General features: G+C 40.2%; 1 protein-coding gene across 1 annotated transcript in view; it reads right to left on the reverse strand.

Moving 5' to 3' along the window:
- JARID2 (jumonji and AT-rich interaction domain containing 2) overlaps positions 1–27,072 on the reverse strand; it is a 175,685-nt gene that overhangs the window by 57,818 nt on the left and 90,795 nt on the right. The window contains exons 6-8 of the mRNA XM_089682296.1: positions 11,519–12,533; positions 5,631–6,127; positions 4,025–4,117 (exon numbers count right to left, since the gene is read on the reverse strand). Of these exons, the coding sequence (XP_089538422.1) occupies positions 4,025–4,117; positions 5,631–6,127; positions 11,519–12,533 (1,605 nt within the window). The remainder of the gene's footprint in view (positions 1–4,024; positions 4,118–5,630; positions 6,128–11,518; positions 12,534–27,072) is intronic.

The following is a 27,072-nucleotide window of genomic DNA, read 5'->3' on the forward strand; positions in this document are numbered from 1 at the left end:
ATGTATATATAGCGCTGCACTTTTTTATGCTTGCAAAATGTATTCTGCTACATGTCTTTGGTTAAAAAAAAAAAAAAGTTGCTAGTGACACTAACACAGTGATCAGAAATACTACTGTACTAATGACGCTGACTAGGAAGGGGTTAACATCAAAGTTCATTCAAGGAGTAAACTGTACCTAACAACTTGCAATGTATATTGCTTTTACTCACAGATCTGGCTGTTTTTTTTTTTTTTTTTGCCTGCTTTTCAGGGAGAAGACAGAGACAGATTGCTCCTCTGTTTACACAGAGTTCTGTGTGTTTGCTTGGACACAGCAGATCAGCAGGTTTCAGACAAAATAATTAGCTGAAACCTGTTGATAAACACATGCTGTGTCCAATCACTGGTCAGCACTGAAGCAAGGTGGTGACATAAGGGTACATAGCCTAACCTGGCTGAGCCACCCGCCACCACTAGTACATGTACTGTGGGTGGGCAGCAAGTGATTGACAACATTCCCTCCCAGGCCAAATATTGGGAACCAGCCCTCAGCCTTGGAAAATGTTCTCTCAAACTGTTACTAGCGAGACCCCAATCTGTACCAGTTTCCTTTCCATTCTGAGGTCACATATATGCTCTATTGAAGGCCCATCATTGCCAATTTCTGGTTTCTACTCCTACTGCACCCTCTCTGATGATATGGCCTGATTGTATGTACTTCATAATCTACCCATTCAAAACTTTGTCAGCCCAGGTCTAGAGATGTTTGATACCCCCAACCTATTGTTATCTATGCTTATGCACTCTAATTACACTGGTTAGATTTATAACTTATGTTTAAACTAATGCCAAATTGCATATGATTGTATTAATAAAGTGAACACAGCTTCACCTTACCCATTAAGCTAAGAGAACATTCATTTTATTTAGTAAATCAGTAAATGTATCTAAAATAGTGATTTTAGACACCAGTTTGGTGAATAAAACTAGCTAAAGTTCTTTTATTTTATTTTTTTACTGTCTTTAGTTCCAGGGCTATTTAATCAAATGCCTAGTATGCTCTATCCCAGCTCTAAGGACGTGTAATGCAATGCAGCAAAAGGTTAAAGGTCACAAGAAAACACTGCCTGACTGCCACAGCCTGCAGGTATTTCTCAATACATATTCAGTTGTAGCTCATAGTAGTCACTTATTATTTATATAGATATATATTAAAACCTTTAATCTGTCACTGAAGCATTACAGCACAAAGGAAAACCCATAATAATATGCAGCTCATTCTATACTGCGTCCTAAAATGACCTCTACAATAATACATGGACTGCTGAGTTTCTTTCACATTTCACAATCCTGTTTCAACGCAGTAGATTTATTTTGTTCCAGCAGCCTTGGACAGCCCAACAAGAACATACATATCATGTACACCAAAGATTATTACAAGCAGCTGGCTGTGATTTAGCGGTGCAACATGGTGTAATTCAGGTCAGCTGCAACAATGGTGAAATGACTGGAGAAATGTACATGTACTTTAGTACCAGCATTATTCTGTGATTTACTTTCTGGAACATTTATTGTAGGACTCATTGCAGCAACTTCTCAGAACTGAAAACAACCCTGTTCTAAGCTTTTATGGTAGATGCTTGCATGTAGTGTTATTTTATTGCACAGACACAGGGCACTGCAGAAAAATATCGGAAACAGCTATACTTCCAACAAGCTAATTTTATTTTGCTAGACATTTTTTTTGTTATGGATCTCACACATACACACACACACACACACACACACACACACTATATAACAGAGAATCCACGTATTACATATAAAACCCCAACAACAAGCTCTGTAGATTAGATAGGCAATTCTGGCCCCTCCCCCTGCTGACTGCCCTCATAGTAAGCTGCTTGTTGTGGGGGCACTCATGTGTGCTTGCTCCTGAGCCAGCTGTGTGTGTATCCATAAGACACAAAGCCTAGCTTGGCCTTGCCCCCCACTCCCTCCTCATTGGCTGTGATTGACAGAAGTGGGAAGCATTGGCTGTCTGAGCCAATTAGAAGGGAGAGAGCTGAGAGAACCTCTGCTCTTCTGCACACTGCTGATTTGAGACAAGGCTCAGGTGTTTATAAGGGGGGAGCTGGAGGCTCTATGCAGAAGTTTTCTTTTTAACTTACTGAAGAGAATGCATTAGGGTAAAAATACCTTCTGCCTTTAGAACCACTTTAACCTCTGGCTCTAAAGGTTTATGTGACTACAACATAATTTTTCATAAGAATGACAAGCACAGTCTGTCAAATGTATATATTGTTCAGAAAGTATCTAATCATCATCATGAGCTGAAGCTTTAAAATGTGCATGTTTTCATAAAGTGGATCAGTATGTCTGCACAGTACATTTAAAAATAGACCATGGGCTGTCAAAGGCTGGGGGCCTCTCAAAGAAATGGGGACTATAATGATGTGTATATTCTTTAGCTTATAAAATCTACATCATATTTGTCAATCTTTATGTTGCTTCTACAAAGGAACAGCAAAATATGTAGCATAGGTAATAAAATCTATGCACAGCAAATTGTAAACAGACTCATAATTGCATATCTGGCTAACTTACGAAGCACATTTGTTAGGATATCCAGACACGCAAGCTTAAGTATGGTCCAATAACTTTATTTTCAAATTTTCCAAACAAGTCAAACATAGGAGCCCCTAAAGGTAGTCTTATATGGTGCTTGTAGATTTTAAAAGCATGATCTGACATGTAGGCATGACCCAACCTCCCTTCAGTAATTCTGGTCCCTGTTTTTTGACACATACATACAGGCTCTAAGCTTAAAACAACTCCCACTTCCCTCCTAATGCCTATTCTAATCACCTTGTAGAAACGAAAATTCTTATACTTACCTATTCTTAGAGCACTCCAGTCATGAAATCTTCCCATCTGTTGGATGCACTCTCTTCTTTTCCCTGAAGCCAGCCCCTGGGCAGATCATGTGACTGGACCAGAGCACTCTTTGAATAGGCAAGTATAAGCATTTACCAACAAAAGTATATGGTGCACAACAGAAATGTTATATACACGAGAGGATATGTCCCCTAAAAGGTAAATTATATATGAAACCATATGTGGGGGTAGAGGGAGCTAGTCCACAAGGAATGGAAGACTAAAAGTCATACCAGACCATGGAGAGTTCGTAGGCGTCCATTCAGTAGACTGTGCACTTGTATAGTCAGCTCCACCAAAGACAGGAATGATCTCTATGAAACAACAAACTCAGGGGGAGGTGCCAGTTAAGTGCAGCATAAAAGGACACCTTTATTAATAAAGCCAAATTCAAACTCACATGTCACAGTATGCAATGCGCTTGTCAAGGATCATAAGTAGGAATCTATCCACCCAGGAAATCTCTCTCAGCAAAAGCCAGAAGTAGTGTCATCAGGAACCAGTGACATAGCCAACCCAGAAAGTCTATGAAACCACCCTGGAATGTGGAACCAGAAGTGATTTCACGAGGGTGGTTCTGTATTCCTGGATTTGGATTTATTAACAAAAGGCATCCTTTTATGCTGCACTTAGTTGGCGCCCCCCATGTTTGTTTTGAGTATAGGCATTTTCCTTCTATAGCAGGGATCACTAAATGGTGGACTGTCGTCCAGGCCCAGACCAAGTGACAGACCTGTCTAAACCGTGGCCATTCCACTTAGTAGCTCAGTGTCCCACCCAGCCGCCATTCTCATAGAGTAGGGGGCACTACAGATCTGCACAGAAGATCGCAGTCTGTTCAAATTAACAAGCGGATATTCACCAGCTTGTTAACAGAATACGTTTAATTTTTTTTTATTAGTTAGAGCCACTATAGCAACTAAAATGTATACAATTTAATTTTTATTTGCTTAATTTTGTTCATTTTGGTTTTACTAAAATACTGCTAGTATGGTTGCCAAACAGTTTTGGTGACCATCGTGCCTAGTGTTAGATAATCAGAAAAACTTGCTCTTGCAGTTGTGGTACAGACCTTTCAGAGACTCTTGTTGCTGCATTAACTCACCTCAACCTCTGCTACAGTTGGCTCTTTATTGAAACACATGTTCATGACGTTCCTTGCTGTTCGGAAGAAGGTGGTGAGAGACATGGACCTTCCCTGTAGATAAGATAGATTGTGAATAAGATCCACAGGCATTAAACCTGCTGCTACAGCTATTTCAGTGAACTCATTCTTAGAATACATGTCAAATCACTGTGCTCCATAGAGCTTTCATTTCATAACTTTTTCTCCTTAAGGCTGAACTAAGCCTTCTGGTCACTCTTGCTCATAAACAAACAAGCTCCTCTCTTGTACTGAAACTGCTCACTTAATTTCACTGCATACTGTTTGCTTCCAACAGTGTATATTATAATCTAGTCAGAAACAGCCATTTTAGGGCCCACCACTTTCTTTAATTGGATTTTAGATATGTCAGTCATGGAGGCCCTATGTGACATGTGCATGCTTACCCAAGGCATACCAATGCAACATCTACGCGTTTGCTATTTGAATAACTGCTCCCTACAGCCAACCCAATACTTGTAACAGGGTTCTGGGATCTTGAGAAGAGTACTAAGGCAGGGTGCTGTGATGCTTCTAGGAGACTACAGATAGCCCCCTGCTGTCACCTCTCAACAGCCATGTTCTGACTGGATTACAAAGAGAAGCACAGACAAGTGACGTCATCAGTGCAAACTGAAAGGTTTTGTTAAAAATGTTTTTGGCATGTTCGCAGGGGGAGGGGTTGTGAGAAACTGTAGAAGGCAAATATATGCAAAATAGATTTCAGTTATATCATCGTTGCCATACTCTACCAACATAATTTCATGAGAGACAACTAAAGTTTAGAGTAAAATATATTGAACAGACCTTATTCTGAGAAGGCATGTTGACTTGTCTGATTCAGCGACTTAGAAAGTACTGAAGGCAAAGGATCAGCCTGACAGCCAGGGACACTAGCAGCCTACAAATTTCCCCAATAGAATTTTCCTTTAACCTTTCTGTGACCAGAGGTCATTGAAGCATGATACCCAAGACCAAATTTAGCCACATCAGTTAACTTCACTATAACCCTATGACTAATTTGTCAATTTCACAGGGGGTTGAGTGAAAACTAGAAACATGCATAGGTGCACATACCTAGTTCTCTGCTACATCGTTAATACATGTGTTTACCTAAAACGTATTTACTTACACATGTGGGTGCATTTATTTATTTTTTGCAAATGGAGGACTTATCCTTTAAGCACCATTTGCTGTGCTTAGTGAAAACAATGTACCTTCCTTCAATAAGCTAAGCATATCACAGATGTTGAAATCCATATTTTGTACAATAACTACCATATTACATCTAATACTCAAGTACATATATTGTATGCTGTAAAATGTATTCCTTACCGATTTTTATAAAGCCCAACCATATCCTTTAATTTTAGCTTGTTTCCATTGCTACACGGAATCCAATAAATCAATTCAAAGCTTCTTAATATATGCTTTTTGCCTATTGTGACATTTATTGCTGTAATTTTATGGGAAATTCCTATTTGAAATAATTCCAAGCATTTGTACACTGAAGTAATTGACAGACACTAAGGAGAATGTACATTGTGATCGCTTGAACCTGACTTACCTTGTAGATGCACTTGTGCAGGTCACCAAGTAAACTTTTATCTTCGGGTTCCTCCTCTGTATATTCTTTTTCCAGAGTAAACAGTCTCCGCCTGCCATTTTTTGGAGGAACATCCATTTCTTTCAGCTTTCCACGTAGGCCATTGCGGTGTACAACTCCATTAATTAATCCATTTTTGGGCTCATATCTAGGGAGCAAATGTAACCTATAAGCATTTTCTGCCTGCCCCTCCAGTGGACCTTTCTTCTTTTCCAGGTTTTCTTTCTCCTGCAGAACTTCTTTCTCCAGTTTCTTGTGCTCCTCGGGGGAAAGGGAGTCATACGAGAGCAGGTATTGACAGTAAGCCTCTTGCAGTTTTGCCAGTCTGTCCTGTGCAGTTTTCGGGATGCGAAGCATGTCTGCCAGTTTGTTCCATTTCTTGAGGTCTGTCACTTGCTGCATGCCACCCATGTCATTAATGAGTTGGAAAAACTGTGCCAGATCTAGCTCACAGCCTCCTGTGCAGAGGTTGCGAGGGAAACAAAAGAAAAATTAGAAACTTGCAATGGAAACATTTTAACAGCAACATAAGTTTTGGATGCTTTTCTAGTGATTGTACAAATTGTAGCTTACGTGGGGATGACAATTGCACACGTTTGCCCCAAATCTACTTTTTTAAGTTTCCAACAGAGTGGTAAGTGTTTTTTGTTTGTGTTATCATTGAGGCACCTACCCTCACTTTTATGTGATCTCTCTAATGTAGGCAAAGACACAGACAAGAATACAATTATTTAGCAAAGTGATGAAGGATTAGAACCACTGTTGTATTTTTATTGGCCTTTTGTGCTAGTGGAACCTGCACTTCTCACTCCTCATCTTGGTTTCACTGGGACAGGAAGTGTTGTGAAAACTCTCAATGAGGACAAAAACAATGTTGGCTGGAGTGGGGCTTTAAAAAAAATAGAGGTTGCTACTTCATGATGCGCCATTACATTTTGGTAAATCTTTATTCCTCAACATCCTTCATTTAAAAAAAAAGAAACAAATACAACACAACCATAAAAAAGTATCATTCATCTCTCAGGATGGAGGGATGGAGAAATGTAGCTCCAACTGATAAATGGTTCCAAAGCGGTCCAAAGTAATTTGAATTTGGATTGTTCTTTAAGCCTTGTATTGATTAAAGTATTTTTCTTGTGGTATGGATTGCTGAATACAATCTGTTCTAAAGAAGCATGCATGCGAATTGTGTATGGAGCATTATTAAACACTGTAGCACACATTAAGTGCAATTCTCCACTTTACCGCAAATTACCACAAAAATGGTTAAAAACAAAAGGATTCTCACAACAACAAAGCTAAGGTCAGGATTACTGGGGAGACACAGGGAATGTCTGAAAATCCAAGGTTTACACAGTCTAATGTAGGATGTGCACAAGAAGGTAACATGATGCAAAATAATTTGTTTCCCAGAGGTTCTGGCTTAATTATTTCGACTTACCAAATGTTGTTGACTAACATTAGGACTAACCTTGGCCGTTGCCCATTTACCTCTTGCAGATACCAATACATTGCTGGAAACCCATTCTCAGAGATGCATGCTGGTATCTCCCCCACACCTTAAGCGGCAGAGATCAAGATACGCTGCTCAGGACACACTCTGGACTTCACTGCACTGACGGGTACTTCACTTTTCAATTAGTCCCAGTTCAGCAAGGTCAAACTTATAATACATAACTCCCATTCTGTCTCAATGGCAGCATGGTGGTGATGTATTAATAATTAGGCATTGAAATGATAAAATGAAGAGCTGAATTCTGAACGCAGAGGCATAATGGGGCTCTTCTGGCCCAGTCTTCTTTCAGGACAAAGCGCTGTGAAAGATTCTTGAATGCCTAGTAGGCACATCGCCACAAAGAAACAGAGAGAAATCAGTTTTTTTAAATAGTCTTTAAAACATTTGTGGTTTTTTAGGAAACTCCACATATGTACTTAGGGTTGTCACAAGTGAGGAGACAGCCACAGGATTAAATCCCAAGGCCAAACATTCTGAAAAAGGGACCTGATCCCCTATATGGAATAAAATGATTCCACCATAACAACTGAATCTAGAATTCAAACAGCTTTAAGAAATAAAAACTAAATCCTGCCTCCCTCCACCCACAACCCATATCTTCTCTATTCTATCGCACTTTGTGTGCCGAGTTCAAGATCTACATCACTTAAACCCAAAAAAACTTGTGACAACCCTTACTATATACATATATATCTGCAAGATATATGCATGGTAATGTCAGCACACAGAAGGACAATCTGACTTTAAGTTCTGTTTTTGCACATTTTAAAACAGCAGTATTTACAGTAGCTACAGAATTTGAAAAGAACATTTGTAAAATACTTCAAGTCAAACGCTGTAAACATGTTCTTCTTTCTTCAACATCACTGCTGTCTTAATTTAAAGTGTTACTAAACCCACAACAGTAAAATCAGTCTGTATATGCAGTAACGCATGCCTACTATACTCACTGTGGAACCTAAGGGGTTAGTTCTTATCAATGTGTAAAAAGGATGTTTGATCCTGTCTTCTCTTATCCTCCCCTTCTTCTAATATCCCCAATCCATCTCCCGATAGAACAGAGCCTTAGGGGCAAACGGCACATGCTCGGTTGGATGTGTATTGCTAGAGTTTTTTTTCTTCAAAGGGTACATGTGATCGGCACAAGGCCAATCTGTCCAGACAGATGGAAAGGGGTCATACAGCCTCATACGACAATCAGGGGAGAATGAGAACACCTCCAACAAAACTTTAACCAGTGCACTGCTGGACACTGATAGAAGTCAGAAGACTGCTCTAACTGGTGATGAGAAAAGGTATTTAGCAGTTTATATTTACTAAAATAATTGCATTTCAATGTTCTGTGTACTGTGTGAGAACAGATATAGTGAACACAGGGTCCTGAGTTTAGTAACACGTTAAGTAATTTATGTAAGGAATACTTTAAGGTCTTTGCAATCCATGGAAGAACGTGCTACTACTGTAAAAACGTAAGTGAATATCCACACACTTTATGTCTGTGCTGACCCACACATGCATTCATGGGAAGAGATATGATTCAAAACCTGAACCACCTTAGTATCTTGACAAGCACTTTGACTTAATTTCTTTGCTGTCAAAAGTAGATGAACCCTTGCAAGATTTGATATGCGTCTTGGACTAAATTGATCCAAAACACATACGAGAAGTACAGCAAAGTATTTTTGAGGCTCAGTTGCAGAAAGTGTAACATACGAATATACTGAGAGCCAATCAAATGCAGGTGATTATCAGGGCTCCAAGGCTGATTGTAAATTGAATCATGTCCCAAAGGTTGAATAAAACAAAACATGAATTCAGTGGGCTGTGAAAAGCAGAAAAATGCTGGTGAAACATTTTGAATTAACATAGGAGTACTAACTGAAACATGGAAAAGAATTGAAAGACTGTAGGGGCTATGTACTAAATTTAGCAACAAAGCGTCAACAAATATTTCTGTAATAAAATTAACTTCCAGATACCTGCAGTAGCAGATACAGTATTCAGTTCACTTAACACTGACTTAAGGTGTTACTAAACCCACAACAGTAAAATCAGTCTGTATATGCAGTAAAGCATACTTGTCATACTGTGGAACCTAAGGGGTTAATTCTCTGCATTGTGTAAAAAGGCTGTTTGATACTGTCTTCTCTGATCCTCCCCTTCTGCTACTGTCCCCAATCCATCTGCTGATAATACAGATTTCGAGGAGTCATTCTGCACATGCTCAGTTTAGTATGTATTGCTAGAGAGTTTTTTTTTTCTATGGGAGGGTGCATGTGATCAGCACAGGGCCAATTAGCACTATCCAGAGGGTTAGGGTTTATGCAGCCCTTATAGGACAATCAGAGCAGAATAATAACTCTTCCTACAACATTAACCAGTGCTCAACTGGCCACTGATAGAAGTCACAAGACTGCTATATACTACTGATGAGAAAAGGTATTTAGTGGTTTATATTTCCTAAAACAATTGCATTTCCATGTTCTGTGTACTGTGGGGAACCAGATATAGTGAATGCAGGGTCATGGGTTTAGTAACACTTTAAAATGCACTATTGCTCATATTATGGTCATTGGTGTATTTACATATTTGTAACAAGCAGTAAAAGATCTATACAATTAGCCACCCCTGACCGATTTAGCTGCAAAGAAATTTAGAGTCTGTAGTGATATTTGCAAATAAAGTCAGACCAAAACAGATTTGGTAAAGTATCAAGAAACCATCTCTGCCTTAGAAGAATACATTATTAGTACATTGCTCCTCCTGTACACATTACATCAATGGAATAAGAACCTCACAAAAATTAAGGAAACAGAAGAGAAGGAAATGTTGCATCGAAACTCAGCATAGCGAATGGCAGTATGTGTTGGTCTATGTCTTGTGTGCCTGCATCTTTAAGATAGGCTGAAGGACACATTTACACAAACCTCCCTAGAACTTAGAAAGTGGTATTGCAGGACAGAAGGCGTTAGCTAGAACTGTAGTTCCTTTGTATCATTCTACTGTTCTTACAATAAAAACAACAATTTTAGTAGTCCATGTTTTCCTGTGTAAGGAATGTCAACGATCCTTTGTATGTTTGTACATATAGTTTTCATGTGACTAAACCTATTGATGTGTGGTCAAATAAAGGCGACAGCTTCTTTTGCAAGCATGCTTTGGCTTTTGATGTTGTGGCCTAAAGATTATGAAGGACTATGGCTTAAGCAAAGGACTCATAGAATACCATGAACAATCATAAGAAATACATGGCCAAACAGAAACAGCTAGAACCAGTGGAAAGAGCAAGGAGATGCAAACTATGGCAAAAAACAGATATGAAAATGAAAGTTTGACACAGAGACATAGTGGCAGTGGCAGATTATTAGGTATACAACTGTTCCTTAAAATAAGATGACTAGATAAAGTGTTACAAACCCACAACAGTAAAATCAGTCTGTATATGCAGTAAAGCATGCTTGTTTCACTCACTGTGGAACATAAGGGGTTAATCCTCTGCATTGTGTAAAAAGGCTGTTTGGTCACTTCTCTGATCCTCCCCTTCTTTTGATCCTCCCCAACCCATCTGCTATAGTTACAGCAGCAGTGGCAAGACTGCACATGCTCTGTTTGGTGTGTATTGCTAGAGTTTTTTTTTTCTTTTGGGGGAGAGTGCATGTGACTAGCACAGGGCCAATCAGCGCTGTCCAGACAGAGGGTCAGGGGTTATGCAGCCTCATAGGACAGTCAGAGGAGAATTAAAACTTCTCCTGCAAGATTAACCAGTGCTCAGCTGGGCACTGATAGAAGTCACAAGACTGCTACATACTGCTGATGAGAAAAGGCATTTAGCAGTTTATATTTACTAAAACTGCATTTCCATGTTCTGTGTAGTGTGGAAGACTGGATATAGTGAATGCAGGCTCATGGGTTTAGCAACACTTTAGGTCTAAAATAAATACATTGATGAGGATCAGATAAGAAACAAAAAATTATAAAATTGGCATTCCTTTTAATGCTAGAATTGATCTTTTTTTACGTTTTGTTCATAAAGAGATCATTAATAACTGGAATATTTTTGAAAAAAGATATAATTTTCACACTCAGCATTTTACGCCCTTTTTTTGTGGATCACTACAGAGGAACGACACAGAGAACAGAAAGAAAAGGAAACATTTTGGAAAGAAATCTCTAATAACAAGTATATGTGCAATCTGTTATTCAGTGTTAAGGAAACTGAAATAAACATGACATGAAGTGTATGATTGTGTATTCAACTGCACTGGTCCTGTTGAAATAGAGATATTGAGAAGAAAGGATCTAACATGCACCTTTATTATTTTTATACTCCTACCTATGAGTGGAAGCTCGTCCATGGTGATGCCCTGAGATTTGAGGTGCTTCTTGATGCAGGCCAGCCGCTGCACGTTAGGACCCCAGCGCCTACCAAGCTTGTGGATGTGTTGACTCTGTGTTACAAAGCGCATTTCATCGTTCAGCTTGCATTCGGGTCTCCAGTCTGGCGGAGGGATCACTGTACACATCCCATACTTCTCTACTCGGGCTCGGATGGACTCAATGTAGATCAGGGGATCGTGGAACTCCTTGGCAGAGGGTCGGAGGACAGGGATCTCACACATGGCTACACACCTGGCCTTCTCAGCATTTCTTTCTGGCTTAGAGTCCAGAGTTTTGTGCGAGGAATCTGTCTGTGAGGTAGAGCGATTTTCACAGCCAGCATCTTCTGTCTTACTGCGGGTTTGTGTAACTGATGTGATCTTGGCTGCTGAGGCCCGCTTTGGCCTGTTTCTCTCCAGCATCTTCTCTGGCACTTCTTTCTTTACATGTCCATTAAGCACCGGTTTCTCCGCCACATGCCTCTTGCTTCTGACTTCAGGTAAGCTGGCGGATACTTTAATTTTCTTTACCAAAGGCTGGGCCTTACTGGGGTGGTTTGCTTCCTCCAGACGTCTTTTTGAATTGCGCAGTCCTTCCCTTAACTGCCTTCCCTCCTCCCTAGTGCATGCCTTTTTGTTCAACTTGCCATTCATCTTAACACAGTTAATACCAGTGGCACAGTTGGGCTTGGATGTGGAAAGAGATAGCACCTGTTTACGAGTTTTTGCATTGCTGCTTTCTGTGGTCCCTGAGATTGTGTGGTGAACAGATGAACTGGTTTTGCTGTGATTCAGTTTGGTTGCCTTGTCCAGTTCTTTCTTGGCTTTGGTGTATGTGACAGTTCCCTTGGTCACCGTTGCAGTATACTTCACAGTTTTGGACGGTGAAGGTCTCACTTCTCTCGTCTTTTTGGCACCGACTGCATTAGAACTCGATGATGATAATCGAGTAATTCCATTCACCTTGGAAACCTTGAAAAATGTGAAGAGAAAAAAAAACACAGAAGGAAAATATGAATTAAACTGTTTTTCTTGGAACTGTTTACATTATGCTTTTTATGTAGTATTCATACTGCTGTGACTTTTTAGGAACTGAAGTTCTCCTTGTGTGTCTTAGACATACAGACATGTAAACAAAAAGGAATAATCTAATGGATTTTAAACACCAAGAGATATACAGCCAAGAATACATTTTCCTTGGCCTCATCTACTTAGAAAATGTTTAAAAAAAAGAACTCCAGCCTTAAATAAAACTTTTCTTCAGTTTCTAAAAGCAAATCAGATTAGAGCCTGTGGGGAGTCAATATCATGGAAGATTAAAGTGGATTGGTATGAGATAATGTGTCCCAAAAGAGAGACTGTTTATTCATTTGCACATTATAACACTGTGTTCAAGCCGAACGATCTATTGTGTTGTATATGGGCTCACTGTTGTCTATATATTTTTTCATTATTATTAGGTTTTATAGTATCTATTATAATCTTGAAGCTTGCACAATTTAAGATTTATGACATCATGCATGAGATATTTAGTCAGTAGTGTGTATGTGTATATATGTTGTGTGTGTATGTATATATATATATATATATATATATATACACACACACACACACATATACACACATACATACACACACAGTATGTAACAGGCGTACACCCCTCACATTTTTGTAAATATTTTATTATATCTTTTCATGTGAAAACACTGCAGAAATGACACTTTGCTACAATGTAAAGTAGTGAGAGTACAGCTTGTATAACAGTGTTAAGTTGCTGTCCCCTCAAAATAACTCAACACACAGCCATTAATGTCTAAACCGCTGGCAACAAAAGTGAGTACATCCCTAAGTGAAAATGTCCAAATTGGGCCCAATTAGACATTTTCCCTCCCTGGTGTCATGTGACTTATTAGTATTACAAGGTCTCAGGTGTGAATGGGGAGCAGGTGTGTTAAATTTGGTGTTATCACGCTCACTCTCTCATACTGGTCACTGGAAGTTCAACATGGCACCTCATGGCAAAGAACTTCTGAGGATCTGAAAAAAAGAATGGTTACTCTACATAAAGATGGCATAGGCTATAAGAAGATTGCCAGGACCCTGAAACTGAGCTGCAGCTCGGTGGCCAAGACCATACAGCGCTTTATCAGGACAGGTTCCACTCAGAACAGGCCTCGCCATGGTCGACCAAAGAAATTGAGTGCACGTGCTCAGCATCATATCCAGAGGCTGTGTTTGGGAAATAGACGTATGAGTGCTGCCAGCATTGCTGCAGAGGTTGAAGGGGTGGGAGGTCAGCCTGTCAGTGCTCAGACCATAAACCGCACACTGCATTAAATTGGTCTGCATAGCTGTCATCCCAGAAAGAAGCCTCTTCTAAAGATGATGCACAAGAAAGCCTGCAAACAGTTTGCTGAAGACAAGCAGACTAAGAACATGGGTTACTGGAACCATGTCCTGTGATCTTATGAGACCAAGATAAACCTATTTGATTCAGATGGTGTCAAGTGTGTGTGGTGGCAACCAGGTGAGGAGTACAAAAACAAGTGTGTCTTGCCTACAGTCAAGCATGGTGGTGGGAGTGTCATGGTCAGGGGCTGCATAAGTGCTGCCGGCACTGGGGAGCTACAGTTCATTGAGGGAACCATGAATGCCAACATGTACTGTGACATACTGAAGAACAGCATGATCACCTCCCTTTGGAGACTGGGCCACAGGGCAGTATTCCAACATGATAACAACCCCAAACACCCCTCCAAGACAACCACTGCCTTGCTAAAGAAGTTGAGGGTAAAGGTAATGGACTGGTCAGGCATGTCTCCAGACCTAAACCCTATTGAGCATCTATGGGGCATCCTCAAACAGAAGGTGGAGGAGTGCAAGGTCTCTAACATCCACCAGCTCTGTGATGTCGTCATGGAGGAGTGGAAGAGGACTCCAGTGGCAACCTGTGAAGGTCTGGTGAACTCCATGCCCCAGAGGGTTAAGGCAGTGCTGAAAATTAATGGTAGCCACACAAAATATTGACACTTTTCGCCCAATGTGGACATTTTCACTTAGGGTTGTACCCACTTTTGTTGTCAGCGGTTTAGACATTAATGGCTGTGTGTTGAGTTATATTGGGGGGACAGCAAATTTACTTATACAAGCTATACCAGGGGTGGGAAAACTTTTTGACTTGAGGGCCGCAATGGGTTCATATATTGGACCCGGGGGCCGGACCAAGAGTAGATGAATGATGTGTATGTGTCATCCATAGTAAGTATAGTAATATTCCCCCATAGTAAGCATAGTAATTAATCCCCCATATAGTAATTCATCCCCCATATAGTAATTCACCCCCCATAGTAATTCATCCCCCCATATAGTAATTCATCCCCCCATATAGTAATTCATCCCCCATATAGTAATTCATCCCCCATAGTAATTCATCCCCCATATAGTAATTCATCCCCCATATAGTAATTCATCCCCCCTATAGTAATTCATCCCCCATATAGTAATTAATTCCCCATATTAATTCATCCCCCATATAGTAATTCATCCCCCATATTAAGTCCCAAAGTCCCCCCTGTGTCAATTCACTTACCTTTGCTCCGCGCGTTCCTCTCGCCGTGTTCTCACGCCGTTCCGGTGTAGCATGAAAATCTGTCTCCTATGAGGATCTTTCCCCCTCGACGTATCTGCGCATGTGCCAGTTTCAGGCATTAGCAGCCGATCGGCGATCTCCGGCACATGCGTAGATACGTCGAGGGGGACAGATCCTCATAGGAGACAGATTTTCATGCTACACCGGTCTTCAGGGCGGACTGTGAGAGGAGCCTAGCTCCGCGGGCCGGATTAAAAGGTCCGCCGGGCCGTATACGGCCCGCGGGCCGTAGTTTGCCCATTGCTGAGCTATACACTCACTACTGTAGCAAAGTGTCATTTCGTCAGTGTTGTCACATGAAAAGATATAATAAAATATTTACAAAAATGTGATGGGTGTACTCCCTTCTGTGAGATACTGTGTGTACACACACACACACACACACACAAGCATAGATTTCTGCTGCAAAGAGAATGTTTCAGATTTGAATAAAGTTATGGACAACTAACCAATTCCACACCCAAATCCTTTCTTGAGCTAAAATGAACTCACACTACCACCCCAGCTGTGTCCCACTCCCATTCCTTTCAGTGCTGGTCACCACAGATTTGAAAAGGGCTGCACAAACAGATAAAGAGATTTTTTTTTCAAAAAAGTAAACACTGGAGCAGGCCACAGCTGGAAGATGGAAATAGTTTGGCCTCATGAACACAGAGCATTATAACAGCCACTTTTAGAGGTGTCAGGCATTTCTAAAGGCGTGTTAAGTGCTTGAGCGTTAATTCAATTCAATAGCCAGAATAAATTATTATTCTGGCCAATGAAATAAATACCCAAGCACCTGATGCCTGTAAACGTGCCTAAACGCTTGTAAAAGTGTTAAGACATTATTATAAGCATCAGGCAATTTTTCTGTCAAAAACACTGCTGCCAAGAGGAGGAGCGTTTTTAAAACGTCCTATGTGCATGAGACCTTTAAGTAAAGGTAAGGCTTGGAAACAAGAAGAGGTACCATTGCAAAATAATGTAAGGAAGGCTAGAAGGAATAGCAAAGTACAAAAAAAAAATGTCCTAAACTTGCAGTTGCTACTTTTGATTAAATAAGGACAGGCATTTCTAAAAATAGAAATAGTTCTGAGAAACATTTTGGCAAATAGAACATTTAAGAAAAATGTAATAAACTACATACTTCTGAAGATGTTTCTGAAAAATGTTTATCATACCTTTCAGAATGCATACATTTAAATTGGTAAAGCGCTGCAGCACTGAAGAGTACATCTCTATCCATTCACTAACTGAATTGGTTAGTTGAAAGAATAGTATTTCCTGCAAGCAGTATAAAAAGCACAGTGGTGTTATGAATGTGGGTTGTGTAATCTGATCATTTGTGTAGAGAACATGTGATCAGGGAAGTTTATACTGGGTCACAGTAACTTAAGGGGAGATTCTAAATAATGAAGGCGTCCTATCTACTACCAGACTAGCCTGTCTGGCAAGGGGCGACACTACAAAAGTTTCCTGCAGTCTCACAGCTTATAATTATGTATGCCTGTCTCCACTATTAATAAATGCCAGACTGTCTCTTTGTCCACAAACAGCAGAATATTTATTTACTGCTCTGAGACTTTAAAAGCAGTGAGAGAAACTATCAATTTAAAAACTTTAATCTCTATTCCCCAACGGCATTATGTTTAAAGCAGTACATTAGGTGCATTACAGAGACAGAAACTTTAAATAAGACATTTTCTGCCTTGATCAATATAATAGCCACAAATACTTCTACTAACCAAAACCAGGTGATTCAAACTGAGCATTTGCTTAAAAATACACAAGTAAAGATTAGCGTGTACAAAACTGCATTCAAAAATCAGTATAGGCAGAGATACAGACAGCTGAAGATTATATATATATATATATATATATATATATACACATACAGTCATGGCCGAAATTGTTGGCACCCTTGATATTTTTCCTGAAAATCAAGTATTTCACACAAAAAAGGTATTGCATTAACACATGTTTTGCTATACACATGTTTATTCCCTTTGTATGTATTGGAACAAATATAAAACAGAGGCAGAAAAGCAAATATGACATAATGTCACACAAAACCCCAAAAATGGGCTGGACAAAAGTATTGGCACCCTTAACTTAATATTTGGTTGCACACCCTTTGGAAAACATAACTGAAATCAGTCGCTTCCTATAACCATCAATAAGCTTCTGACACCTCTCACCCGGAATTTTGGACCACTCTTCCTTTGCAAACAGCTCCAGGTCTCTCTTATTGGAAGGACACCTTTTCCCAACAGCAATTTTAAGATCTCTCCACAGGTGTTCAATGGGATTTAGATCTGGGCTCATTGCTGGCCACTTCAGAACTCTCCAGCGCTTCTTTGCCATCCATTTCTGAGTGCTTTTTGACGTATGTTTGGGGTCATTGTCCTGCTGGAAGACCCAGGATCTTGGACGCAAACCCAGCTTTCTGACACTGGGCCCTACAGTGCGACCCAAAATCCTTTGGTAATCCTCAGATTTCATGATGCCTTGCACACAGTCAAGGCACCCAGTGCCAGAGGCAGCAAAACAACCCCAAAACATCATTGAACCTCCACCATATTTTACCGTAGGTACTGTGTTTTGTTCTTTGTAGGCCTCATTCCGTTTTCGGTAAACAGTAGAATGATGTGCTTTACCGAAAAGCTCTATCTTGGTCTCATCTGTCCACAAGACGTTTTCCCAGAAGGCTTTTGGCTTACTCAAGTACATTTTGGCAAACTGTAGTCTTGCTTTTTTATGTCTCTGTGTCAGCAGTGGGGTCCTCCTGGGTCTCCTGCCATAGCGTTTCATTTCATTTAAATGTCGACGGATAGTTCGCGCTGACACTGATGCTCCCTGAGCCTGCAGGACAGCTTGAATGTCTTTGGAACATGTTTGGGGCTGCTTATCCACCATCCGGACTATTCTGCGTTGCAATCTTTCATCAATTTTCCTCATCCGTCCACGACCAGGGAGATTAGCTACAGTGCCATGGGTTGCAAACTTCTTGATAATGTTGCGCACTGTGGACAAAGGCAAATCTAGTTCTCTGGAGATGGACTTGTAACCTTGAGATTGTTGATATTTTGCCACAATTTTGGTTCTCAGGTCCTCAGACAGTTCTCGTCTCCTCTTTCTGTTGTCCATGCTTAGTGTGGCACAGACAGACACACAATGCAAAGGTTAAGTGAACGTCTCTCCTTTTTATCTGCTTTCAGGTGTGATTTCTATATTGCCCACACCTGTTACTTGCCCCAGGTGAGTTTACAGGAGCATCACATGCTTGTAACATTCTTATTTATCCGCAGTTGTGAAAGGGTGCCAATACTTTTGTCCAGCCCATTTTTGGAGGTTTGTGTGACATTATGTCGAATTTGCTTTCTTTCCTCCCTTTTTTTGTTTTGTCCCAATACACACAAAGGGAATAAACATGTGTATAGCAAAACATGTGTTAATGCAATACGTTTCGTGAGAAATACATGATTTCCTGGAGAAATATCAAGGGTGCCAACAATTTCGGCCATGACTGTATACACATATATACACACACACATACATTTTGACTTTTCCTGACTCCATCCAGTCAGACCTTGAGCCCTCCCACTGTCCTATGATATGATGGGTTGCCTCACTAACTAACAGAAAGGTTCAGGAGTTAGGAGTTGATGTCAAGCTCTGCTAAAAGACTACAATGTGCATTGTGGTGCCTTTCAATGCAAAATGGACCTCAGCTCAACATGTCTCTATGCATTTGCATTACAAGCACCGCAAAGCAAATACACAATGCTCTGTGCTTGGTGTCATGTGTGTATATGCAAGGTCTATTTTGTGCATTGACAGCCATGTGTGGAATCAAAAGCTGGAATCATACAATTTATGTCAGGTTTGCTTTAACTGCCTAAAAGTGTAGGATTACATTTATATTATGCTTACACTAGTGCCAGATCATTTGCTCTTTGTTTCATCAAAAGCAATGCATTCTGTAAAACCTTGAGAATGAGCTGACCAATGTTACACCAGCTTACAGAAATACACTGCCACTTTCAGACAATGAAGGTTTTTCTCTCAAAACCTTAGTGACCAACATTTGCAGCTCAGCCAAAGAATACTAGCTGAGAATATTCAGTACTGTCACAAGACAATTAGGGCCCACATACCACATTCCCCATTGCATCATCTCTTTTTACTGGGTTTATAACACAGTTGAGTACTGTCTGTGCACCCTTTTTTTCTTTTTATACGCGCTAACAGCTACATTTTCATAACATGCTTTCAACAGTCAAATCTAAAGCCTGCCATAGTCAGTTTCGAATCTTGGTCGGTTCAGCAGGGACTGGCCGAGATTCAAACCATGCATGGGCAGACTAAATGTACCCAAGTTGATTGGTCAACTTGGGTACAACCAGCCTATCCAATTTTACATGAAATTATTGCGGACAGCTAGCAGTAATCACTGTGTTCACCCAGCAGGGGGAACATAATGGCTCCACAGGGAGGATTCCCCCATCAATACTGACTGTGATTTTCTTTCCTGCAACCAGTCTATGGCCAGCTTAACCCCTTCTTCTCAGTCCAAGCAGTACTGATATACAAAGGCAAAGACAACAACCTCTGGGAAAAAATGCACACAGCATAATAAATATGAGAACATTAGATAAGGAGTAGGGAAGGGGGCAATGGAATGGGAGAGGCAGGGGTGAGAATAGCCATAATTATTATGAAATAGTTTTATGACCATTCTCACCTATGTGACCACCCCAGGTCACTAGCCCATTTCACTACTTCTTACCTGATTAACCCCTCTGACCTTTATTACTGTATGTGTACATGTTTTTGCCTTTGTGAATTTTTTTTTTTTTAACATTTCGCTAAACCTTTGTGTATCGGTGCTGCTTGGACCAAGAAGAAGGAGGTAGACATCTGAAAGCATGTCCTGAAAATCTAAAGGGTAAGTTCAGCTTTTCACACAAAAAAAAATCACACCCCTCTTCCCCCCACTGCACTTAGCTGTTGTGATGTATACGCAAGAGCCTGTAAGCATCATAATGCTTGCAATGGCAAGAAGTCATTTGTCAGTTCAGCCACGTGACCACACTGACCAATGAGAATCTCTTCTGAGCTGAAACAAGAGATTCAATAGGGCACAAACTGAAAAAATATGAGAGACGGGGTTTGTTTGTTTGTTTTTATCCCCTCTCTACTCTATTCAAAACAGAAAAAAAATTGGCTTTAGATATTTAGTTATCATTGGTTGCTTTGATAATTGAACATTATCTTCTTTGCCTGTTTGAACATTTATGTAACATGGCTGTAATTCAAGTACACTATATTGACTATGTATTTCAGGTTTGTTACATACAAACTATACAACAGAAAGACATAGAACAACAAAAATGAACAGGATAGAAGTGAATCTAGGGAAACATTGGCCTGTTTTACTACAGGGCTTTCTTTATTTCTGCATGCTTTCCTCTGGCTTTATTTCCTGTGCATACGTGCCAAGCACAGGAAAACACTACATAAAAAAAGGTTAATGCTTTTAGTAACATCTGCTGTCTGTTCGCAGCAACAAAGCTCAGCATTTTAAAGGACCTCTGCAGCGTTGCATTCTGGGATATCAGACCTTTTTATGTCTACAATGCAATGTAGACAAAATGAGCTAGAGGGAGGATCATATTCACAATATGTATTACATAGCAATGTTATTGCTTAAGGCTTTTTAGTACAGTTTAATTCATAGGTAATTCTAAGATGTTTAGATTTTGCTGACATCGATAAATTAAAAAGACAGATTTTCTATGGCAGCAAATAAAACAGTTATTTTAAAAATCAAGTCTACAGTGTTGTCTAAAGGTCATGTAAGAGAAAAGCAGAAAACACTGAAATACGATTACAACACCTCTCTCTAAACCTCTGAGCAGTCCCTCTGCTAACACAGGGATTGGTTTATAAAACTTGAGGGGAAAATAATTGTTTACATTGCGTTTCAAGGGTGAACAAATTGAATTCCCATCTTTCACTTTTGACCCTGTCTTGGAGTAACACAGCCCTGTGTCTCATTATTTCTTTGCCTCCACTGCTGAGACCAAAAGGTTTGGTTTCAGATTTTTCCAGTAACACTGACCCTATTGGTGGATGCAATCAATAAGGCAAAGAACAATGTTCAGAATACATAAAGCTGCTGCAACCATGCAACCAATTACTGATTTCACTTCAACAACATCAAGGGGCTGGCTGCTGTTGGTTACTGCACTGAACACACCACCTTAAGGCTAGGTTCACACCTATGCAGTCTGCATTTGATTTGTTTCTGCAGTGCTTTTTGCGGTGCGTTTTTGCACATACATTTTGATGTGTTTTGCATTTTTTTTTTCAACTTGTAGCTGGGCAGATTAAAATGCAAAACGTATCAAAGACGTGTCAAAACCACACTACATGCATTTCTGCAGCGTCTCCATTGAAGTCTATTGAACCAAAATGCAAAGTTTAGCTTTTAAAAAAGTCCCTGACCCTTTTCATAAAACGCACCGGGTGAAAACGCAGAGATGTGAACATGTCCCATAGGAAATCATGTTAAATGGACTGTAGTACATTTCTGCAAAATGCTTAGGTGTGAACCTAGACTTACAGTACTTTATTGAATATGTCTATATGGTTGTCATTATTATAGTTCTGAGGTTAAAAAAAAAAAAACATACAGGGAATACCTCTGATGACTATCTGAACATGCTAGCTGTATCAGACAGCTAACTCAGAAAGCACAGATCAACATGTGGATGGGCTCTTAAATGTACAGTTGTGTTCAACATAATAGCAGTATGTTGAAAAAAGTGAATAAAGCTCAAAATCCTTCTAATAGCTTTTATTTCCATACACACAAATGCATTGGGAACACTACACATTCTATTCCAAATCAAAACATGAAGAAAAATATATCAAATTTGTGTTGTTCCTCTAAAAAAATTGAAGAAAAGTGAATAATAGACTGTTCAAAAACATAGCAGTGTTTGTATTCTTCTTTACAAACTCAAACATTCACTATATAAACTGAAAAATGTTTGAAGATTTTGCTTTCCTTTGAATCACTTAATGAATATTTAGTTGTAGTCGCACTGTTTCTGAGAACTGCTGTACATCTGTGTTGCATGGAGTCAACCAACATCTGGCACCTGTGAACAGGTATTCCAGCCCAGGATGATTGGACTACATTCCACAGTTCTTCTCTATTTCTTGGTTTTGCCTCAGAAACTGCATTTTTGATGTCACCCCACAAGTTTTCTATTGGATTAAGATCCAGGGATTGGGCTGGCCACTCCATAACGTCAATCTTGTTGGTCTGGAACCAAGATGTTGCACGTTTACTGGTGTGTTTGGGGTCGTTGTCTTGTTGGAACACCAATTTCAAGGGCATTTCCTTTTCAGCATAAGGCAGCATGACCTCTTCAAGTATTCTGATGTATTCAAACTGATCCATGATCCGTGGTATGAGATAAATAGGCCCAACACCGTAGTATGAGAAACATCCCCATATCATGATGCTTGCGCAACCATGCTTCACTGTCTTCACAGTGTACTGTGGCTTGAATTCAGTGTTTGGGGGTCGTCTGACAAACTGTCTCCGGCCACTAGACCCAAAAAGAACAATCTTACTTTCATCAGTCCACAAAATGTTGCGCCATTTCTCTTTAGGCCAGTCAATGTGCTCTTTGGCAAATTGTAACCTCTTCAGCACACGTCTTTTTTTCAACAGTGGGACTTTGCGGGAGCTTCTTGCAGATAGCTTGGCTTCACATAGGCGTCTTCTAATTGTAACAGTACTCACAGGGAACTTTACACCTTCTTTGATCTTCCTGGAGCTGATTGTTGGCTGAGTCCTTGCCATTTTGGCTATTCTTCTATCCATTCGAATGGTAGTTTTTCACTTTCTTCCATGTCTTTCAGGTTTTGGTTGCCATTTTAAAGCATTTGCGATCATTTTAGCTGAGCAGCCTATCATTTTCTGCACTTCTTTATATGTTTTCCCCTCTCCAATCAACTTTTAATCAAGGTACAATGTTCTTCTGAACAATGTCTGGAACGACCCATTTTCCTCAGAATTTCAGAGAGAAATGCACTGTAACCAGCATGTACAACATTTGCTGCCTTCCTTCCTGAAATAAGGGCACCTGTTTTTCAAAGAATGACCTCACTAATAGAACTCCACACTGCTATTATTTTGAACATGCCCCTTTCAATTAGTGATTCAATTACACAGAATCAGCAGCATGCATGTCACGACTGTTGGGTCTGTTGGATTTCTATTACTCTACTACAATTGCTAGTAAATTATTTGCCATGTAGAAATATCATTTCTACCAAAAACAGTGATTGATCAGGTTAGGGATGTCTGACTGCTATTATTTTGAACACAACTGTAAGTCCACAGCTGAAGGCTTGCTTCACACCTATGCATTGCAGTAACCTGCAATAAGACATAATAACACATTTCAACTGTGCATTCTAATGTACCACAACACAAAGATGGCAACTGTGTATTGTGTTAAAAATGGTGTATGCCTGTTTTTTTCTCATTTTGTGATGCAATGGGCTGCATTACAGCAATGCATGTTAACATGGAAAGTACTACTGTTAACTTGCATACTGTAATGCATCTCATTGTATTGGGGAGGTGCGAAGGGGCAGAAATGTAAGGGAATAAAAAAAAAAGCTTCTCTTTCTCCACCTCTCCAAAGCATGCAGTGGATATACAAAGTCTAAAAAGTCAGGTTTCTGTGAAGTAAAAAAATGAAAGAAAGATAAATAATTTCAGAACTTTTTACACCTTTAATGTGACCCATAAACTGTACAACTCAGTTGAACAACAAACTGAAATCTTTTAGGTGGAGGGAAGTAAAAATAAAAAAAGTAAAATAACATGGTTGCATAAGTGTGCACACCCTTAAACTAATACTTTGCTGTAATAAAATCAAAAGGTGCTTCAACACTCAGTCTTTTTGGGTATAAGTCTATCAGCATGGCACATCTTGACTTGGCAATATTTGCCCACTCTTCCTTGCAAAAACACTCCAAATCTGTCACATTGTGAGGGCATGTCCTGTGTACAGTCCTCTTCAGATCACCCCACAGATTTTCGATCGGGTTCAGGTCTGTGCTCTGGCTGAGCCATTCCAAAACTTTAATCTTCTTCTGGTGAAGCCATTCCTTTGTTTATTTGGATGTGTGCTTTGGGTCGTTGTCATGCTGAAAGATGAAGTTCTTCTTCATGTTCAGCTTTCTAGCAGAAGCCTGAAGGTTTTGTGCCAATATTGACTGGTATTTCTAACTATTCATAATTCCCTCTACCTTGACTAAGGCCCCAGTTCCAGCTGAAGAAAACCAGCCCCAAAGCATGATGCTGCCACCACCATGCTTCACTGTGCGTATGGTGTTCTTTTGTGATGTGCAGTATTGTTTTTGCGCCAAATATATCTTTTGGAATTATGGCCAATACAGCCGACCTTGGTTTCATCAGACCATAACACATTCTCCCACATGGGAGACTTCATATTTGTTGTTGCAAAATTAAGCTTGGCTTGGATGTTTTTCTTCATAAGAAAGGCTTCCATCTTGCCACTCTACCCCATAGCCCAGACATATGAAGAATACAGAAGATTGCTGTCACATGTACCACACAGCCAGTACTTGCCAGATATTCCTGCAGCTCCTTTAACGTTGCTGTAGACCTCTTGGCAGCCTCCCAGACCAGTTTTCTTCTTGTCTTTTCATCAATTTTGGAGGAATGTCCAGTTCTTGGTAATGTCACTGTTGCACCATATTTTCTCCACTTGATGTCTTCACTCTGTTCCATGAAATATCTAATGCCTTGGAAATTCTTTTGTACCCTTTTCCTGACTGATAACCTTTAACAATGAGATCCCTCTGATGCTTTGGAAGCTTTCTGTGGACCGTGGCTTTTGCTGTAGGATACGACTAACAAAATGTCGGGAAAGCCCTACTAGAACAGCTGAACTTTATTTGGGGTTAATCAGAGGCACTTTAAATGATGGCAGGTGTGCACTGACTCCTACTTAACATGATTTTGAATGTGATTGCTTAATTCTGAACACAGCTACATCCCCAGTTATAAGAGGGTGTGCACACTTATGCAACCACATTATTTTAGTTTTTTATGATTATTCCCTCCCCCCCCCCTAAAAGATTTCAGTTTGTTTTTCAACTGTGTTGTACAGTTTATAGGTCACATTACAGTTGGAAAAAGTTCTGAAATGATTTATCTTTTTTTATTTTTTTTTACATCACAGAAACCTGACATTTTAACAGGGGTGTGTAGACTTTTTATATCCTTTGTAGATGTGAAAGTTTGGCGGCACTGAACATTTATGTATTCCAGAGATCAAGAGATGGCCGAATACAACCTGCAGTATCTGACATCCCCAAATTTTAATAGACATATTTGTCACTTGATCAGTGAATAATAAAGGAGAGAAACTGCTGCATTACCACAACAGCTAGGCAAGTAGTATTTACAGAAGCAGGTCAGCAATGGCAGTCTACATATTTCTCCCAGTACAGCCTAGCCTGAGTCATTTTTGCAATCCTTGTCATCTTAATATTAACTACACAGAGGTGCACCCCTGTTTGCTAAAATGCTCAATTGTGCTAATCTAAGCTGTCTAAATATTATAGTTTACATTCATCATAGCGAGAATTCTAAGTGGTTATGAACATGGATAAAAAGAGCAGCACTGGGAACTGCATTGTAACGCCATTTTTACACTTTTTCAAATAAAGATACAAGGCTGGTAGAGGATCATAAAGACCGCAGGAATGGGAGGAAACATTGAGACCACAGGACTGAGGGGGGACACAAAGAAAGCAGGACTGGGGAGGGACACAAAGAAAGCAGGACTGGGGAGGGACACAAAGAAAGCAGGACTGGGGAGGGACACAGAGGCTGCAGGATGGAGAGGTGGACTAGAAGAGACTAAACCTGGGGAGGGGCACAGAGACTGCAGGAGGGGGGGAGGAACATGAAAACTGAAAGAATGGGGAGGAAACATGGAGACTACAGGACTGGTGGGGAATACAAAGAATGCAGGACTGAGGAGGGAGAAACAGACTGCAAGACTAGGGGGAGTGGGGACACAGAGACCACAGGACAAGGAAGGATGGGGGGAGGAGTTAGACACAAATACCACCGGTATGAGGAAGAAATAGAGACCGCAGAGCTGGTAGAGGGACACAGAGAATGCATTACTGGGGAAGAGGCTAGTGGGTTGGGCCCCATTCTTAGAACACTCATTGTGCCCTCATCCTGCTGCAGAGTCCTGTACAGATGAAGCAGTCAGCGCAGAGAGAGGTGTATTGTGACTGCAGCCTGAGACCAGCTTCTGATTGCCAATGATTAATCAATCAGAATCTGGGACAGGTTTAATCTACACCTGTAAACTTTCTGCCATCTGCCTGGACACAGCATGGGATTAAAGAGCATTTGTCTCAGGCTGACACTCATCATTTCTTCTCCATTGCAAAGTGCTGCCAGTTTTCAGCAGTGTACGTGATCTGACTCTGCCCCTAAGAGGGTAGTTGCCCGCCCCCTACAGCACACTGAGTGGCCAGTTACAGAGGAGGTAGCTATGAACTTCAGGCAACAACAGTGAAGAAAAGGAGACAGGTAACCAATCAGAAAAGTATTTTACACACAGCAGAGAGTGATAGGCTCCAGGGCTCTGTCTTTATATGTGGGACTGTGATTTATGTATACAGTAACACCTTTTTGTTAACTGTAGAAAAACATTCTGCAATTTAGCAAAAAAAAAATTGTGCAAAAAAAAAAGTAACAAAAATAATCTCAAAAACTAATTTAGAGACACTGCACTA

Source organism: Staurois parvus, unplaced genomic scaffold, assembly GCF_062004578.1.
Source record: "Staurois parvus isolate SC_StPar_1 unplaced genomic scaffold, SC_StPar_1.0 ptg000287l, whole genome shotgun sequence".
Lineage (NCBI taxonomy): Eukaryota > Metazoa > Chordata > Amphibia > Anura > Ranidae > Staurois > Staurois parvus.